Source organism: Gymnoscopelus braueri (assembly GCF_963280865.1).
Source record: "Gymnoscopelus braueri genome assembly, chromosome: 8".
In the NCBI taxonomy this organism is placed as follows: Eukaryota; Metazoa; Chordata; class Actinopteri; order Myctophiformes; family Myctophidae; genus Gymnoscopelus; species Gymnoscopelus braueri.
Window position 1 is genome coordinate 56,203,730 of NC_137609.1, and position 20,224 is coordinate 56,223,953.

At 42.9% G+C, this 20,224-nt stretch overlaps 1 protein-coding gene across 1 annotated transcript; it reads right to left on the bottom strand.

Annotated features, from left to right (window-relative positions):
* Nucleotides 1-16,815, bottom strand: vhll (von Hippel-Lindau tumor suppressor like). The gene is made up of 3 exons (XM_080434623.1): nucleotides 16,394-16,815; nucleotides 14,849-14,986; nucleotides 1-1,198 (listed from the first exon to the last, which is right to left on the bottom strand). Exons 1-3 carry the CDS (start codon nucleotides 16,581-16,583, stop codon nucleotides 1,038-1,040), a joined length of 489 nt encoding a protein of 162 aa, XP_080290749.1. The 5' UTR covers nucleotides 16,584-16,815; the 3' UTR covers nucleotides 1-1,037.
* Nucleotides 16,816-20,224: the final 3,409 nt, after the last annotated feature.

Genomic DNA, 20,224 nt, shown 5'->3' on the forward strand with positions numbered 1-20,224 from the left:
CTATTGCTTCACCAATCTATGTCCCCGCCTCCCCTCCGCCCCCCCCCCCCCCCCCCCGGCCTGTGCACGGAACACGCTGACGTCACCAAATTTAGAGCGACGCCCCTCTGCACTCTGATTGGTTAGGAGATAACAAGGTTCACTCCCTCTCCGAAACCACCGTTCCTGCATGGTTCCCCCAGACTTTTTTTCTTTTGTAACAAAAAAAAAAAGGCATGGGTTTCCGAGGCTATGGCTTGATCAACCCCGGCTGGGTCACCTGGGCGAGGGTGTATGTTGTTGCGAGATACGAAACACCCGTTGACCACAGGCTACAACACTGACGATACGTCCCAGGTGCATCCATGTGATGTTTTTATTTATATGTCATGGAATATGGTCAGTAAAGACCAATAGCAGGTAATTAAGTGGTCCGTTTTTTCCCTCTACACTAAAATCTCCAAGCTCACGGCGGGTTGCTTCTTGTACATATTTTTTACTCTTCATACCAGTAACCTGTAAGCTGATTGTATGACGTTCTGTATAGTAGTGTGTATATGTCTGTCTCTTATATGTATAGTAGTGTCTATCTCTTATATGTCATCATGATTTGTGTGCATGGGGTTCTCATCTTAAACAAGCTCAGTGCTTAATGAGTCTTCCAGTTTAGTAGACCTTGTATTGTGAATTTGTACTTCCATGTACTGTTGTTCTCATGTCTTACTAAATAAAGTACATCAATCAATCAATCAATTGCATGGTGGCACGTTGTGAGCTTGTAGATCTGTTATTTAAATAAAATAAAATCGTAAGAAAAAAGATCATTAATCATAATCAAGGCAAAAGTTTGAAATAATGTTGATATTGATGTGACGTCACATCGCCCTCAGCCCTGCATGTGACGGACTAGTAGTTCCGTCTATAGCAGTGGTTCCAAACTAGGTCAGGACCCCCATGGATCCTGACCCCAACAAAACAAAAAAACATGTTATTTTGGGGGTTCACAGTCTGAAAGGTCTGTAGTTTGGTTTGATTCCTGGATGATCTCTCCCATCAGGTCAGGATGGAGGTTGTCGGTTGAGTTCCTGGATCTCTCTCATCAGGTCAGGGGTTTGGCTCAGGTCCTGTTTCAGTCCCGTTGGAATGTCCAGCCGTACGAAGTCCTCCTTCTGAACCAGATCTCTGACCGCCATCAGACAGTACTCCTTCAATGAGTACACTGAGACAGACAGACAGACAGACAGACAGACAGACAGACAGACAGTATTCATTCAGTGAGTGATTAAAGTATAACTTCAAAAAGTAGCAGATCTACAAGCTCAAAACACGGCGCGAAGCTTGTTGATTTGGACAGTTTTGGACATACTGTATGAGGTTTTCACCAGAGACAGAGACGATGTGTATTGTAGAGTTATTTTATTTGTATAAAGTTGTTGCAAAATGTTTATGGACAGAGTAGAGATGACTCTGTGACGACCTCAACCCCCCCTAGTGGACAGCATGTGTCACCACAGTGAACGTTGTTATCTTGTGCTTTTGTCCTGCAGCTCGTTAAGTCTCTCACTCAAGAGACACATTTCTCCAATGCCGCACCACGCTGTGAGCTTGCAGATTTTCAGCGTGGAACGCCGTTGTGCGACAAAGTACACATCTGGCTTTAGTTGTGCTCACTGCTCACCTTTCTTTTGGAAGAAATTAGTCATTTTCCTTCTCTTTCCTTTCTTTTCTTTTCTAAAAACCTGGTTTCCCTTTCTTGGGGAAAGACATTATTATCATTTAGCCTATTTTACAGCAGCATGCATCAGCTGCTCTTCTCACTGCGTTTAGAGACATTATTATTTAGTCTATTTTACAGCAACATGCATCAGCTGCTCTTCTCACTGCGTTTAGAGACATTATTATTTAGTCTATTTTACAGCAACATGCATCAGCTGCTCTTCTCACTGCGTTTAGAGACATTATTATTTAGTCTATTTTACAGCAACATGCATCAGCTGCTCTTCTCACTGCGTTTAGAGACATTATTATTTAGTCTATTTTACAGCAACATGCATCAGCTGCTCTTCTCACTGCGTTTAGAGACATTATTATTTAGTCTATTTTACAGCAACATGCATCAGCTGCTCTTCTCGCTGCGTTTAGAGACCCGTTTGTTTTGAATATTGCGAACATTGCGGAGCGTCCGGGTAGGCCAGGTAGGCGGCCGCCTAGGGGCCCGGGACTCCGGGGGCCCGGGCCATCAGATCACATGGAACTTTATTTTATTAGAATTAGACGCACTTTGCGTGCCCCGCCTCTCCGCCTCTCAGCAACTTTCCCAGAGATTCACCAGGTTACATGGAGCTGCAAATATATTCGAGGCAATTCACCCCAATACACTTTTGGAAGCTCACCCTAACCCTAAAACCCAAATAAAGTAACAAAGAAACAAACGAAAGACGAATAAGCACGGCCACCAAGGTATGGAATAGTCTAACCCCATCCCTCAAAAAATGCAGTTCGCTGGGCTCATTTAAAACAGCCCTAAAAACTCGTCTTTCTGGAGGACATAAGAGGAGCTAGTACCAGTTTCCCGGTAGACAGACGACCCCCTCCCCTTTTTTTTGTATATATTTTTTATTTTTCATGCTTTTTTTTGTACATAGTGGTATTTCTTCTCTGTATTTTTATGTTGATTTGAACTGTTTGGTTGCTACTATACAGTATATGTCTATGAAATTAATTCAAGGACCCCAACGGAAACAAGTCCGCATGGACTTTTTTGGTCGGACCTTTTAGACAAAAGTATTATAAATATAACTGTGTTGTTTTACCATCTTTTGCCTAATAAAAATTTCAATCAATTCAATCAAACGCAATCCGCTCAAAACCACGCACGGGCACGGGCTGGGCACACACGCACGCGCGCTGCGCGGGGGGGGGGGGGTGGGGGGGGCCTGGCTTTCAGTTGTTCTGCCACTGGACAGCAGCTCTACAAAGCCTGCTTTCTATTGTTCATATCCGGTCTAGAGCCCGCCTTTTATATACACTTATTTGCACACACACACATACTGTACATGCACACACACACATACTGTACATGCACACACACAATTCAATTCAATTCAATTCAAAGGGCTTTATTGGCATGAGAAAACATACGTTTACATTGCCAAAGCAGAAAGCATAATACAACAATACAGCAATACAATCAAAACAAAAAATATGTACATTTGAAAGTCAGAATCTTCAATAGATCAATTTCTATGTACCAAGATCACTGGGTGCAGTTATAGTGCCGGAATATACCCAATGATTAGTCTTTAGGGTGGTTGTGTTCCGTTTGATATCCTTTTCCTATCACAGCAACTCACGAATCTTGCTGCTGTGTTTGCACATTGTTGTACTTCGCCCAGCAGATATGGGAGTTTTTTGTCATTGGTCATGTTTTCAAAATCTCCGTGTGTGGTTGTAATCTGTGGGAAGTATGTGTCTCTGATGTCTTGGTACAATGGACAGACGGTTAGGAAGTGTAGCTCGGTTTCCACTTCATTTTGTGTGCAGTGGGTGCATAGTCTGTCTTCTCTCGGGATACAGGTCTGCCTGTGACGACCTTTCTCGATCGCAAGACTGTGCTCACTGAGTCTGTACCTAGTTAAGATTTTTCTTTGTTTTGGGTCAGTCACGGTGCTCAGGTATTCTGCCACTGCGTATTCTCTGTTTAGGGCCAGATAGCATTCTAGTTTACTCTGCTTTTGTGTTGCTTCTTTCCAGTGTGTCAGGTAGTTTTCCTTTTGCTGTTTTATAATTTGGTTTAGTCCAATGGGTTTTCTATCTCGTGGCTCTGTTTGTGTTTGTGCCCGGAGTTCCAGGGCCAGCTGGCTGAGGGGGCATCTCTCTAGGGTTTCGCTGTGTGTGAGTGCCTTGTTATGGAGTGCATCTAGGTCGCTTTCTTTTAGGTGGTTGTAGAACTTAAGTGCTCTCTTTTTTATTTTGATAATTAGTGGGTATCGTCCTAATTCTGCCCTGCATGCATTATTTGGTGTTTTTCGCTGGGTACGGAGAATGGATTTGCAGAATTCTGTGTGTAGGGTCTCGGTTTGGTGTTTATCCCATTTTTCAGGGTCATGGTTTGCTAATGGTCCCCAGATCTCACAACCATAGAGGGAAATTGGTTCTATCACAGAGTCCAGTATTTTAAGCCAGGTTTTAATTGGGATGTCTATTTTGATGTTTCTTTTGATAGCATAGAATGCCCTTCTTGCCTTGTCTCTCAGGTCCTTTACAGCTTGGTTGTAGTTCCCTGTGCTGCTGATGTTTAGGCCAAGGTAGGTATAGTTTTTTGTTTGTTCTAGTGGGATTGTATTTAGGAAAAATTGATGGTTTTGGCGGCTGGATCTTTTTTGAAATATCATGATTTTAGTTTTAGTTAGGTTCACTGTCAGGGCCCATGTCTGGGAGAATTTGTGTAGGAGATCAAGTTGCTGCTGTAGTCCTTCCTTGGTTGGAGACAGCAGCAGCAGGTCATCTGCAAAAAGTAAGCATTTGATTTCTGTGTTTGCCAAGGGGATGCCTGGAGCTGTGGACTGTTCTAACGTTTTTGCTAATTCGTTGATATATATGTTGAAGAGTGTTGGACTCAGGCTGCATCCCTGTCTAACTCCTCGGCTTTGGGGGAAAAAGTCTGTGTGCTTTTCGCCTATTTTAACTGCACATTTGTTGTTAGTGTACATTGATTTTATGATGTCATAGGTTTTCCCCCCAATGCCACTCTCCAACAGTTTGTACATCAGACCCTCATGCCAAATTGAATCGAATGCTTTTTTGAAGTCGACAAAGCAGGAGAATAATTTGCTTTTGTTTTTGTTTAATTGGTTGTCAATTAGGGTGTTTAGAGTGTAAATGTGGTCTGTTGTGCGATATTTTGGTAGAAAGCCAATTTGTGATTTGCTCAGGACATTGCTTTCTGTGAGGAAGTTTAGAATTCTGTGGTTGAGGATCATGCAGAGGATCTTTCCGAGGTTGCTGTTTACACAGATCCCGCGGTAGTTATTTGGGTCATATTTGTCTCCACTTTTGTGGAGTGGCGTTATCAGCCCTTGATTCCATGTGCTGGGGAAGATCCCAGAGCTGAGCACGATATTTAGGAGTTTTAGTATGGCTATTTGGAATTTGAGGTCGGTGAATTTGATCATTTCATTTAGAATACCGTCCGCCCCGCAGGCCTTCTTGGTTTTAAGTGTTTTTATTTTGTCTTGTAGTTCTTTTAGGTTGATTTGGGAATCTAGTGGATTCTGGTAGTCTTTTACGGCTGACTCTAGGTTTTGTAGTTTATCTTTTATTTGTTTTTGCTCTTTGTTCTTCTCGATTGGGCCAAAGAGGCTAGAAAAATGGTTCACCCATATATCTCCATTTTGGATGGGTAGTTCGTCCTGTTTTAGCTTATTAAGTCTGTTCCAGTTTTCCCAGAAGCTGTTTGTCTGTATGGAATCCTCGATATCTTGCAGTTGGTTTCTAACATGTTGATCTCTTTTTTCTCTTACTGTTTTCTTGTATTGTTTCAGTGTTTCCCCATATTGGAGACGTGTGTTGTGGTTGTCTGGGTCTCTGTGTTTTTGGTTTGATAGTTTCCTTAATTTTTTCCTGAGATTATTGCAGTCATTATCGTACCATTTGTCATTCTCAACATTTTTTCTGGCTTTCCTATTTGATACTTTTAGGTTTGCTAGTGAGGCTGTTAGTTCAAATATATGATTGAGGCCTTCTACTGCCCTGTTTACACTTTCACTGTTTTCTTCAAAGGTTTTTTCTAGGAACTGATCCAGTTGTGATTGGACTTGTTTTTGCCTAATAGCATTTTGGAAAGCTTCTGCGCTGTGTTCATTCCATTTGTAACGTTTTCTTATAGTATGTAGTTTGTTTGGCGTTTGTTCTTTGTGTCTGTGTGTTGATCTGTTTAGATAGGCTGTGGTTCTGTTGTGGTCTGACAGGGGTGTTTGCGGGCTGACTGTGAAAGCTCTGAGCGATGCCAGGTTTATGTCCGTGATAAAGTAATCTACCGTGCTGTTTCCCTGGGATGAGCTGTATGTATATCTACCGAAGGAGTCCCCTCGGAGTCTACCGTTAACGATGTACAGACCCAGTGAGCGACAGAGCTGTAGCAGTTGTGACCCATGTTTGTTTGTTGTTTTGTCGTGATTGTATCTCGGGGGACATGTTGGGGAGCTGATGTGTCCCCCTCCTGGTAAGTGTTTGTTTCCCTGTGTGTTGAGGGTGTCAGGCCCTTGTCCTGTTCTGGCATTTAGGTCTCCACAAATTACAATGTGACCGTGTGCCTGGAAATGGCTGATATCCTCTTCTAGTGGACACACACAGAGAGCAGAGCAGAGCAGAGAGCAGAGAGCAGAGCAGAGAGCAGAGAGCAGAGCAGCAGCTAGCAGCACCAGGCCACCTGGCCTCTGCAGGAGCAACAGCAGCTAGCAGCATCCAGGCTGAGCCACCAGCAGCAGCTGGCTCCACCAGGCTGAGCCACCAGCAGCAGCTAGCTCCACCAGGCCGAGCCACCAGCAGCAGCCGGCACCACCAGGCCGAGCCACCACCAGCAGCAGCTGGCACCACCAGGCCGAGCCACCAGCAGCAGCCGACACCACCAGGCCGAGCCACCAGCAGCAGCTAGCACCACCTGGACCCCAGCAGCAGCTAGCACCACCTGGACCCCAGCAGCAGCTAGCACCACCTGGACCCCAGCAGCAGCTAGCACCACCTGGACCCCAGCAGCAGCTAGCACCACCTGGACCCCAGCAGCAGCTAGCACCACCTGGCCAGGCTGAGGAGCAGCCACCACCAGCAGGCAGCAGCTAGCCACCAGGTCAGGAAGTTCCATTATGGCTAAAAATGTATCAATGGCTCATGTGCATGAGCTATTGGAGCAACAAAAAGACTTCTTTAGAGAATCCTTGAAACAACTTGAGGACAGCTATAAGTGCTTTGTGAACACTATTATGGATAACACCAGCAAAAGACTGGATGGTATTTTGAAAGAGGTGGAGGAGATTAAAACTAGCCTCCAATTCACACAGAAGGATGTGGACCAACTCAAAGAGTCATGCAGCAGGCTTTCCTTGGACTGCAAAACATTTGATAAGGACATTGGGAAACTTGGGGAATCTTCCATCTCAACTGATTCTAAATCAGAATATCTTGAGGGTCAATCAAGGCGAAATAACCTAATTATTGATGGTATTCCAGAGACTGATGGTGAAACATGGGCTGACACTGAACTGAAAGTGCAGGATATGTTCAGAGAAAATCTCCATTTAGACCCTACTAAGATAGAGATTGAAAGGGCTCATCGTACAGGAAAAATTGTCACGAGGTCCAGTACCCAAGCTGAGGCTAACAGGGAACAGGGGTCTGGAAAAAAATATGACAGGCCGCGCTCCATTGTTGTTAAGCTCCTGAGGTTTAAGGACAGGGAAACAGTGCTAGGAAGGGCAAACAAACTCAAAGGTAAAAATATATTTATTAATGAAGATTATACAGAAGCTGTCAGACTTAGGAGGAAAGAGCTACTACCAAAGATGATGGAGGCAAGAAAGAATGGTCTTTTTGCTGTTCTGCGACGTGACAAGCTAATTATTCGCCCTGGTCGCCAGCAGGGGAGAGATAGTGGGTCTGATTAGAGGAGGTCATGTTTAGGTTTTTAACTGTGTGCTGTTTTTCTTTTCTTATTTTTTTAATTTTCAGTTTTTCTAAATGTCTATAAAATTACCAAAAAAAGGGTTAAGGTTTGCACATTTAAACATATGTAGTCTAAGAAATAAGGTCACTGAGCTGTGTCCTATTTTGAATGAAAATAATATTCATGTAATGGCTATCACAGAAACACACTTAGATGAAAACATACAGGATTCTGAGTTGGCTATTCAAGGATACGACATTATTCGATTGGATAGAGATGAATATGGAGGAGGGACAGCGTTTTACATTCAGGATCATATCCCTGTAAAAATTAGAAAAGACTTAGGTATAAATGGTGTAGAAGCTCTATGGCTACAAGTGCACTTACCACATATGAAGCCTATTTTAACATGCTGTTGCTATAGGCCACCTAGTTCTGGTATTGACTATTTGAATAATATTTGCACGATGTTGCAAAATGTGACCGATTCTAATTATGAAATATTATTTGCAGGAGATATGAATGTGGATTGGTTTTCTAGTAATTGTTCTTTGAAAAGAAAGTTGAGTGATGCAGCCACTGTATACAATTTGTCTCAGATTGTGAACCTGCCTACTAGAATTCATTTTAATAGAGACGGTTCACGCTCGTCCTCATGTATAGATCATTTTTTTACAAATGCCCCAGAAAAATGCTCTAAAGCAATTTCTGTACATGTGGGTTTTAGCGATCATAACATAATTGCAACAACTTGGAAAGCGAAGGTGCCCAAAAGTGGGCCTAAGATCATTAATAAAAGAATGTATAAGGCATTTTCTGAGGATAATTTTGTTAAAGATTTGAAAAATATGAATTGGGATTTAGTTCTTGACTGTAAGGATACAGACACTGCATTAATGATATTTACAACCTTATTTTCGAATATTTGTGATAAACACGCCCCAATTAAAAAGCGTACTGTTAGGAGGATCAAAGCCCCCTGGATTGATGATGAGTTAAAACAATTTATGAAAGAGAGAGATTTGCTTAAGCAGTCTGCTATTGCATCTGGCTGCCCTGATACCTGGCAAAAGTATCGAGCCCTTCGGAACAAAATTACTAAAATGAATAGACATAAGAAGAAACACCACTATCAATTTAAATTTGAGGAATGTAAATATGACAGTAAAAAATTGTGGACAATATTCAATGAAGCGGTGGGTAGGGATAAAATGGGCAAAGTGCCTTCATTTATAGAGGTGGAGGGTAAGTTTATCACTAGACCAGTTGATATAGCAAATTACTTGAATAACTTTTTCACTAATAAAGTAAGCACAATTCGAGATCAGATGCTACCAGTTAGTGGCAGACTTTCTGATTCAATTATAAAAAATAAGATAATGAAGGACAAGGTCTGTAATTTTGAATTCAAGAGAATAGGAATAGAAGAGGTAGAAAAGCTTTTATTTTCAATTAAAAGTGATAAGCCATGCGGAGTTGATCATTTAGATGGTGGGTTGCTGAAGTTGGCAGTCACGTGTATTGTGGCACCGATATGCCATATTTTTAATTTATGTATTGAAAATTGTGTTTATCCACAGCTATGGAAAATTGCAAAGGTTACTCCACTGCCAAAAAGCAGTAGGGAACCATTCACTGGTCCAAATAGTAGGCCAGTGAGTATTCTACCGGTGCTAAGTAAATTGATGGAGAAAGTTATATACAAACAAATGCAATGTTACTTTGAAGAACACAGCATTAACTCTGAGCGTCAGCATGCATATAAGGTTGGATATTCCACAAGCACAGCACTCACAGCGCTTACTGACAACTGGCTTAAAAATATTGACATGAAGTCAATGGTGGGTGCTGTGCTTTTGGACTTTAGCGCAGCATTCGATATAATAGATCATGAGTTGCTGCTCAGAAAGTTATCAGCATATCATTTTAAAGAAAGTGCTATTGAATTAATGAATAGTTATTTGGTTAACAGGCAACAATGTGTAGTGTTTAATGGTACATTATCAGAGATGGTGACCCCTCAATGTGGTGTCCCCCAGGGAAGTTGTCTAGGCCCATTGCTTTATTCAATTTTTGTTAATGATTTACCACATGTACTAAACAGTGCATGTATGGAAATCTATGCAGATGACACTACAATGTATGTATCAAGTGGAAATTCTGTTTCTGTTAATATGTTGTTGCAAGAGGAGTTAATGCTGGTTTCTAACTGGGTTAGTGAAAATAGGCTAAAGCTGAATGTTTTAAAAACAAAGAGTATTATGCTGGGTTCTAGATATATGCTGAGATCTAATCCTGAACTAAGTCTTGTTTTACAAGGTGCTGTTATTGAACAGGTTAAAGAGGCCAAATTGTTGGGCGTGATTATTGATGAAACACTGTCTTGGACGATGCAAATTAACAAAATGGTGAATACAATGAGTAGTAACATTTCAATGATAAGAAGAGGAGTACATCTGTTGACTGGTTCAACAGTTAAACTTGTGTTACAATCACTAGTTTTGTCCAGTCTTGATTATTGCCCAACGGTTTGGTCCAGTGCTTCAAAAAAGGACTTGGACAAACTTCAGCTCACTCAGAACAGAGCAGCACGTCTCGCTCTGCGCTGCTCTGGGAGGAGTAGTGTTGAGTGGATGCATGCTGCACTGTCTTGGATGAGAGTGGATCAAAGGTTGGCTTGTAGTCTAGTGACATTTTTATTTAACATCTATCATACTGGTAAACCTGCACATTTGTTGTCACAGATACAACCCACCAATACTAGACATGGCTATGACACAAGACAGGCTATGGGTGGTCAATTTACTTTGGCTTTAATACCTAGAACTAATGCACTTAAAAAAACAGTAATGTATAGAGCAGGAACATATTGGAATGGGCTACCACCACATATAATACGGATAGACAATAAATCAAGCTTCAAAAAGAAATTGAAGGAAGCCGTGATTAGTCAAACAGTTAGATTTAGTTAGTTGTTTAATGTTTGAATTATGATTAATTGTATATACTATTTTATTTAAAAAAAATTGAAATTATTTTTGTTTTGTTTAATTTCTTGATTTGCAAACTAAAAGGTGATATACTATGTAATCATTTATAGAATTTGTGAAGATCAAAATCTTCAATCATTTTTTTTTGTTGTTTGTTTTTAACTATGCAATGGGAGAATTACATTGTATTATGTTTTAATTGTATTGTAAAGTGTGAATGTTTGGACCCCAGGAAGAATAGTCTTCACTGTGGTGAGGACTAATGGGGATCCGTAATAAACTAAACTAAACTAAACTAGTGTGGGGAAAAAGTCCTCTGTAAAGTAAGGGGATTCAATTGGGGGGATGTAGGTGGCACACAGGTAGACATTTTTTTCGGTTGTGGTAAGTTCCTTGTTTAATTCCAGCCAGATGGAAGAAGTTCCAGTTTTTACTAGCTTAATGGCGTGGATTAGTTCTGATTTGTACCATATTAGCATACCTCCAGAGTCCCTTCCCTGGGTGACTCCTGCCTGTTTTGTAGATGGTACCACGAGTTCTCTGTAGCCAGTAGGACAGCCAGTGGGGCCGTCCCCTCTGTGCCATGTCTCTTGTAGAACAATGATGTCTATGTTTGCAATCTCTTTGGCAAAGTCTGGGGTTCTGCTCTTGATGCCAAGGGAAGTCGACCTCAAACCTTGTATATTCCAGGATGATATGGTGAGTGATTTGTACTCCATTGTTCACATTGTTGTTACATTCCATAGGTTCTGCCCTGGGCCCATGCTGTGTAGAATTCCCTGAACATCTGCTCGATGCTGTGTGTGCTGGGGATGGCTCTGGTCACCGCCTGTGCGTATGTGTATGGTTGGAGAGGGAGGGGGAGAGTGGGCGGTGGTGAGGCTGATGCAAGAGTGTATGGGATGGACATCAGTGGTGTGGGTGAGCTGTGTGTGGGATGAGGTCTGGGTGGAGCAGTGAGGATATGCATCAGGGGTGTGGGTGGGCCGCCCTGTTGTGTGGCATGGGGTCTGGATGGGGCGGAGGGGTGTCTAGGAGAGGGTCTGCTAGGTTGATAGGGGTGGTGACGTCTAGTAGAGTGTCCTCTGTGTGCAGTGCGGTGTCCTCTGGGTGTAGGATGTTGTCCACGGTGGTTGCGTGTGTAGGGTGTTGTGTCTGTAGGGTAGTCGCGGTCGAGTGCAATGTCCTTCAGGCTCTTTGCAAAGGTTGGGATATCAGCCTTGCGGATGTGTACCTGGTCGTGTAGGCTTCCCTTGTGCAGGGTTGGGTGTTCTGCGAAGTGGACCTTACTCTTCCTTGCACAGATTCTGGAAGTCTGTGCGTTGATTGCGTTGATGTAGTCGTATTCGACGTCGCCTCTGTGTAGCAGTGCCGAGATGACTACTTCTGCGTTGGGGAATGTTGAGGTGGCTTTTTCTATCATTCCCTTGGTAGATGTGACCATCTCGTGGTCTTCCTGTACCCATATGTCGTTTGTGCTGGTGTGGATTATTATATGGCTGGGGGAGCCCAGCCGGTCCCTTGTCAGTAACTCCATTGCACGTGCTGTGTTTCGACATCTGATGTGTTCAACTCTGTGCTTTGGGAAGAGCTTTCTTGCATCGATGTATTTCCCATTTGAGTCAGTCAGGAGTACAATTTCTGGTTTTTGTAGCTGGCGGTTTTCTGGAGGTGTAGCAGTGAGGGAGGGTTGTGGTGGGTCCTCTTCTTGAACGATCTCTTGGGAGAGTACTTGGCTTTGAGGTACCGCTGATTGGTCAGGGTTATCTGGTATTTCTAACCCTTCCTGCTGATTGCTGGTTGGTCTTGCTTCCCTTTCAAGCTTTTCTATCTCTCTCCTCAGTTGCCCTATTTCCTTTTCTGTCGTTTTCCTTAGCTGTTCTGTGTCTTTTCTCATACTTTCCCTAGTCTCTGCTATTTCCTTTTCCTGTCTTTCTTTTAGCTTTGCTAGCTCCTTTCTCATGTCTTCCTTTAGCTGTCTTATCTCCTTTCCCATATGTTCCCGTAGCTGTACCAACTCCTGTCTGAGCGTAGGCTCACTCTCTGCCTGTTCCTTTGTGGCACTGGCCCTGGGAACTATCTGTTCTTCCGTATACCCCAATAGCTGTTGCTCCATCTGTACTTTCCTATATTCTAATCTAAAGAATTGGTCATTCAACTTGGTAAGCAGGTGTGGCTCTATGGTGTGAGCTTTTGTGGCACTGATTGGTGGGGGTGGGGGTGGACTCTCTACTGTGTCTGGATGTATTGTCTTGTCTATGTCTATAGTGGTTGGAGTGCACTTTTCTTGTGCCATCTCCCTGATTTTGGTGAAGTCATTCATTATGGGTGTTCTATTTCCCTGGATTGTTACTCTTCCAGTTTTGTAAATGTTTACAGTGGTGGCTCCTTCCTCTGAGTGCAGTTTAAGGCTACATCCATCAGTCAGTGGTACCTTTTTTATCTCTGTGTAGTGCTTTTGTGTGGCTTCAATCCATGCCTGAGGTCTATGTGTGAAAAAGATTAGGTTTGTTTCAACCTTCTTTGAGTTATAGTCTGCATAAAGTGTCTCTAAGTTATTTGTCAGGAGTTCTGTCTTGTAGTTCTCCTTATCCTTAACCTTAGCTGATGTTGGATATTCAATTGGTATCGGTGTTGTGGGTGTGTGTGCTGTTGCTGTAGCTAGAAGCTCGGTTGCCATGGCTTCCATTGTTCAGGCTCACACCTGGCTCACCTAGCTTCACGCCCCTGTCTAACACCCCTCCCCCGGTACTTTCCTTTGTTATGCTACTTTGCTGCCTGCTTCTACTACTACTACTATTCTATGTGTCTAAATGTTTAAACTGTTCCCATGCAGTTTACTATGATTCTACAGTATTCTATTTTACTACAGTCTTACAACAATCTTACTACACTTCAATGTCTCTAGACTAGAGTTCTGCAATGTATCTCCAAACTTCAGGTTTACTTACTCAAGTTTGTTGTGTGTCTTTTCTGGTAAAGGAGCAAGTTTTAACTCCAAATGTTTTGTTGAGTGGTAAAAAGCTGTTTTATTCCTTGTTGTCCTTGATCCTTTTTGGTCTTTGTGAAAAGTGTTGAAAGTATTTCACAAAAGTCTTTAAAAAGTGTTCCAGCAAGTGTTCCAGCAATCCAAGGCTCAGGAGCTCAGACAAACACAACCTCTCACCTCAAGAGTCAGAGTCACACACACACACACATACTGTACATGCACACACACACATACTGTACATGCACACACACACACATACAGTACATGTGCAGTGGCCGTCTCCGTATCCGCTCTAGACAGGAAGTGTAGTTGATTGGTACCATCCAAGCGCAGGGAGCGGGCTAAACCATTTTGTAAGGGGTGAGAGGTTTTATACCTACATGTTTTTACATTTATTAGTTTCAGATACAAAGTTCAGTCTCTCTCAATTTAATTCAGCTAATCTTTATTTAGTTATGGCACTAATTCGAAAATACAAATACCAATAAAATGGTACAGTACGCATTGTGAGCTTGTAGATCGGCTATTTTCAAATGGACTAAATGTATATAGGGCTGAAGTGGTTAATGTATGTTTTGTAATAATAATCATAAATCTACAAAGTAACTAAAGTTTTCAAATAATTGTAGTGGAGTAAAAGTACAATATTTGCCTCTGATACTCCAGTAAAGCAAAAAATACCTCAAACAAGAAACCTTTCAATCCAGGCTCCCTCCACCCTACTACTACTACTGACCTGGTGAGGTAATGGACCCTCCACCCTACTACTACTACTACTGACCTGGTGAGGTAATGGACCTCCTCCACCCTACTACTACTACTGACCTGGTGAGGTAATGGACCTCCTCCACCCTACTACTACTACTGACCTGGTGAGGTAATGGACCTCCTCCACCCTACTACTACTACTGACCTGGTGAGGTAATGGACCTCCCTCCACCCTACTACTACTACTGACCTGGTGAGGTAATGGACCTCCTCCACCCTACTACTACTACTGACCTGGTGAGGTAATGGACCTCCCTCCACCCTACTACTACTACTGACCTGGTGAGGTAATGGACCTCCCTCCACCCTACTACTACTACTACTGACCTGGTGACCTGGTGACCTCCCTCCACCCTACTACTACTACTGACCTGGTGACCTGGTGACCTCCCTCCACCCTACTACTACTACTGACCTGGTGACCTGGTGACCTCCCTCCACCCTACTACTACTACTACTGACCTGGTGAGGTAATGGACACCTGGAGGGGAACAGGGTGACCGTTGTCATTCCATTCCGTGGCTGTAGGCATGTAGACATCTCTACCATTCACCTCCAGTCTGGCTCCACTTCTAGAGGCTCTGAACATCCATGGATGAGCTTTAACAATATAAAATATATAAACATCCATGAGCTGTATGTTAACAATATAAAATATGTAATAAACATCCATGGATGAACTGTGTGTTAACAATATAACATATATAATAAACATTCATGGATGAGTGTTTGGCAAAAACAGAATAAAGACGTTTATCATGTTCTTTTCATGTAAACATGCTCACTTAAAGTAATACTAGGTAACGTTTTCAACAAAACTAAAGTTAAATTGTATATCTTTTGCGAGTGGCAAAAGTTTCACAACACCCACTCCATGAATTTCACCCCCGGAAGCCTTTTATTTATATATTTTCTATTGAACGTGGACGGGGGGGACTTTCCCGGGAAAATGACGTTCCTGGCCAACGTCATGACGTCGTGGCCGACGTCCTGGCCGACGTCATGACGTCGGCCAGGAACTACCGCAACGGTTTCCTGTTTGGCCAGGAACTACCGCGCTAATAACAAAAAGGAACCTCACGCTGATTTTAAGAGAATGTAGGATTGGAAGATCGAAAAAGAACAGAAAAAGAAAGCACAGCTCATGGTAACTAATGCTCCACTGGCTAAGAGAAACGATCCGTAGATAGTATAAAACAATTAAAAGATCGCTTTTTGAAACACTTCCGGCTTCCGGTGAAAACGAATGGAATTCTGGGTAATCGAGGACTACGGAAATTGTATGCAGTGACGGTAGTGACCAGCAGAGGTTGCTAAAAATCGTTATTTGTGATTCTGCATTGTACAACTTTAACCAATCAGAAAACTTGAACTAATGCATTGCGTGTCTGAATTCAACGCTGAGGCTGTTGTTTGTTTGTCAATCAGTCGTTGCCTGTATGCAACACCCGGTGCGTATACATGTGCGTGCATGAACGTCCGCGAATGGGCGTGCGCGTGCACGGCGAACATGCGCATTGATTTAAGGGTCCCCATTTGAGGGGCTGAATATATGGTCAGCCTACACTAGGTGCACTGCATGTTGCAACCGCAGACAATTTTTTTTTGGCCGATAAAGTATATTTTTGGACCGCAACGGGTTCGAGTTGCCGTGCCGAACGTTGCGAAGTTCGCTTGAGCCTACTCGGCGCCGTCCGAGTTATGTACAGATAGAGTTATGTACAGATAGAGTTATGTACAGATAGAGTTATGTACAGATAGAGTTATGTACGACAGACACAGAATCGTAAATCATGTTTTGGGGCGAGGGTTTGCCCCAACTGCCACTCAAATTGACTACTGGCCAATCACAGCGCGTCTTTTACGGGACTTGTCAGAATCTAGCTGTATAAAACTATTGCGCGTAGTAGAGTGTTGACCTACGAATAAATAAAACTATATTAGTAGAGAGTATTTACCTACTCAGAAAGGTATTAATATCAGTAATAGAGTAGAGTGTTGACCTACTCAGAAAGGTATTCATGTGTAAAACGCGTCCAGGTTTGATGTCTCCATAAGTGACCGGAAGTCCGTTGAAGTCCATCCACCAGGTTGTGACGTCAGAAGTAGTTCTGTTGATGAAGTTCACATGAGTCTGTTGGTCCGAGTTCACTGATCTGAGACCAGCCTGCAGTCTGACTTCTACCTCTTCATCCATAACAACAATAACTGTGTTATGATCACATCATATACATGAGTGTATATAGGCTTAATTCTATCTAGTCGTAGTTCGTAGTTCGTAGTTCGTAGTTTGTAGTTCGTAGTTAGTATAGTGATCCCATCAACACCTGTAGGCTTCTATCTAATGTCATATTATAATAATAACTGCCTGATTATAATAATCTTCTTAACACGTAGCTGCTGAGTTTAGTTTAGTTTTGTAGCTCTGGTCTGTGTCGTTGCCAGGTTGTGCGAGAGAAACAAGCGGTCTGACTAATTTGAGGGGGAAAAAAGCTGATCTACAAGCTCACATCGCGACGCGTTGTGAGCTTGTAGATCAGCTTTTTTTTTCCTCCACCCTTTTTAATTAAATAGTAAATACCCTACACACATCCCGCGTTATTGAGTTCTCTATAACTGATCTGCTCGTACAGCCAACATTACACTGTCGTGCGACGTCTCCGTCTTAAATAAACTAAACCATTTCACTACTCGCTGAAACAAAGGCTGTTTTGTGTTGTTGTAAAGTCTATTCTCCACGGTGGGAGGCCTCTCAGGACCCCACCTTCTCTGTATGATGCACTTTATGGGCAGAAAGTAAAATATGTCCGCCAGATGGATGTTATTTATTTCACTCCACTGCGCCCCCTACAGGTTTGGTCTATGGTAATTTATAGTGACCAGATCTGTAGGGGGCGCAGTGGAGTAAATACAATAATTCCATCTGAAGGACATATTTTATTTTCTGCCCATTAAGTGTATTATACAGAGAAGGTGGGGTCCTGAGAGGCTGCCCACCCTGGAGAATAGACTTTCAACAACTCAAAACAGCCTTTGTTTTAGTAAATAGCTAAACTGTTATGTTTATGTTCACTAAAGACGGAGACCTCGCAGGCAGTGTAATGTTGGCCCTCTGAGCAGAGCAGTTAGAGAGAACTACCGCTCTGACCCGAGCTGGGGGTCCCTGGCATAAACATATTTTCAGATGAGGGTCCGTGGCCAAATGCAAATACATATTAATCTGGGGGTCCTTGACTTGAAAATGATTAAGAACCACTGGTTTGAACAACATTTAGGAAACTATTCAGTCCAAATAACAATCAACTAGACATCAGAAACAAGCCCTAGAAACCTCAACCTGTTGCTACCAATGTTTTACAAGCAACTTTATAGAAAAACAAGCCCAACGTGCTTATAATAAGCAGACATGGCAACCCTGGTCGAATGACGGCAGGGGGCGTGCCTTTCCTGCCTGATGTTAAGAGAAACAACAGCGGGGCGCCCCCTACAGTACGGGAGGAATACTGCCAGTGAGCTGGAAAAACTCAGAGTTTACTTTTGATTGATTTGATACTTTATTAGTCATAAATGTAAAACAGCACAGAGGTACAGTCAGACCTTAAGGATAAAAGGATAACACAAAATAGTCCTGGAGACTTGTTTCCATTGTGGTCCTATGTATTCAATTCATCAACATAAACATTACACACATAACACATGACAACAATAAATGTCATCAACAAAAATGCAACTACATATTATTTGCATTTGGCCAAATGCCCCCCTCCACGGTGGAGGGGGGGGGGGTCCCCAGATGAGAGGAAAGTAACAATTGGACTTTTAAGACCTTTTTAGATACTTTTTTTTTAAAGAAAGGAAGAAAAGAAAAAGACCATTTCTGCATCAAAAGTAACCAACAAACTATAGGCTACCATAAAAACTGGTCAAACACAAATCGTCAAATAATTTAAGAGGCCATTTTTTTTTTAATAGCAGATCTACAAGCTCACAACGCCTCGCGTTGCGGGGCGTTGTGAGCTTGTAGATCTGCTATTTTCAAAATATGTATCTGTGGAACCGAGTCAAAACTAAATTCAATGTCTCAACTCCTACAATTCCAAGTGCTTGTCAGGGTGGGGGGTCCCCAGTTCAAATGTGATTCTTTTGGGGGGTCCCCAGTTCAAATATGATTCTTTTGGGGGGTCCCCAGTTCAAATATGATTCTTTTGGGGGGTCCCCAGTTCAAATATGATTATTTAGGGGGGTCACAGGCTTAAAAGGTTGAGAACCACTGCTGTCCAGTAGGATGAATGGGTGGAGCATTGAAAACATAGTAAAACAAAAACTACAATCAAGCGTTACATTTGCCAGTCCTAGAACTGTACAACATACACATTAAAGGAGTAGTTCACCAAAAAAAAATCGTATTTTCTCTCAACTACACACTCCATGAAGCCTTGAATTCAGAGACGTTTTGGATTTAGTCGCATTCCTAAGCAAATAATGTGATGACCGGCTGAAAGATGCTAATGTCTCCGGTAGGAGACTCAGCCTTGCTTTCAGGAATGCGACAAAAACAAAAAAAAATCCATGAATTCAAGGCTTCCTGGGGAGTGTAATTGATAGAATATGAGTATTTTTTGGGGTGAATTACTCCTTTAAGAGACAACCTGTAACACTGAAGTACCGACTTTCATTACGAACAGAAGCCGTGGATTTTTATCATTCATTATGTAACAATTGCAGGAAAAAAAACTGTTCCCTCCCCGACTAAACATGTTCTGTCGTTGCTATGGTTAACGTTGCACTGTTCAGGGGGGGAGGGGGTTATAATCGGGCCACGTCGGGGCAACCAGCGAGGAGTCGTGAGTCGTCTGCGACATCCGCGACATCCGCCATGAAAGAATTGAAACTCCTTTTGGAATTCTCCCACAGAATCTCTTTCCCTCCTCCGTCCACAGAGTCCACCTCATCCAGTTTCTCCACACAGCAGCACACCTCATGCCGTAAGGCTGTGTCTTTTTGAAGGGTTTAAAGGGAAACCCTCTTTCCCATAGATATAGAAACCTAGACATCTCATTGGTCTCTGCAGTTGATTGGAGCGATCCATATCGCGATACAAGACTGTGGCGGCCGCCATAGAAGGCAAGCTGCCAATCAAAGTGACTACTGGCCAATCACAGCGCGTCTAACTGACTAGTTGCTGCGCGGCGCTGCCTATTAAAGGGCTGGGTTACGAAAAGACCCGCCCCCAACTGCCTCTGATTGGCCTACCGAACGTCCCCTTCTTTGACGCACGCGGAAACTTCCCGAGGGAGGGGTGGGAGCTGGTGCTCCGCCCGAGATACAGACGCCTCAGAGCCGGAGGAGGCGTGTCTACGGTCTTTCCCTCCCATGGGGAACAAAAACAAGATGGCTGCCCTGTGCAGCAGGATATGGAGGCCAGTGTGGAGCTGTCTCAAATTACATATTTGGCCAAATAATTGATGTCATGTGGAACTCTAAAATCTAAATATCTACTTACATAAATATGTACATACATAGAGTATTTACATATATACATATGGGGGACATACACACTATTGCTGACCTATGTCTTGCCCCTTTGCAGGCCGTAAAAAAATAAATCACATAAATTGAGTTAAGAAAAAAGGGTTGGTTGGTTGTCTGGTGAGTTTAATTTAAGACCCACGTATAGAGTAACAATGAGCAGTTGACAAGGACAGGGGGAAGAGTTAAGGCCGATACATGATCCGTTACGTCGTCGGAGAATCTTCCGGTTCGGACAGGCGCTCACGCACACACACACACACACACACACACACACACACACACACACACACACACACACAGGCTGCT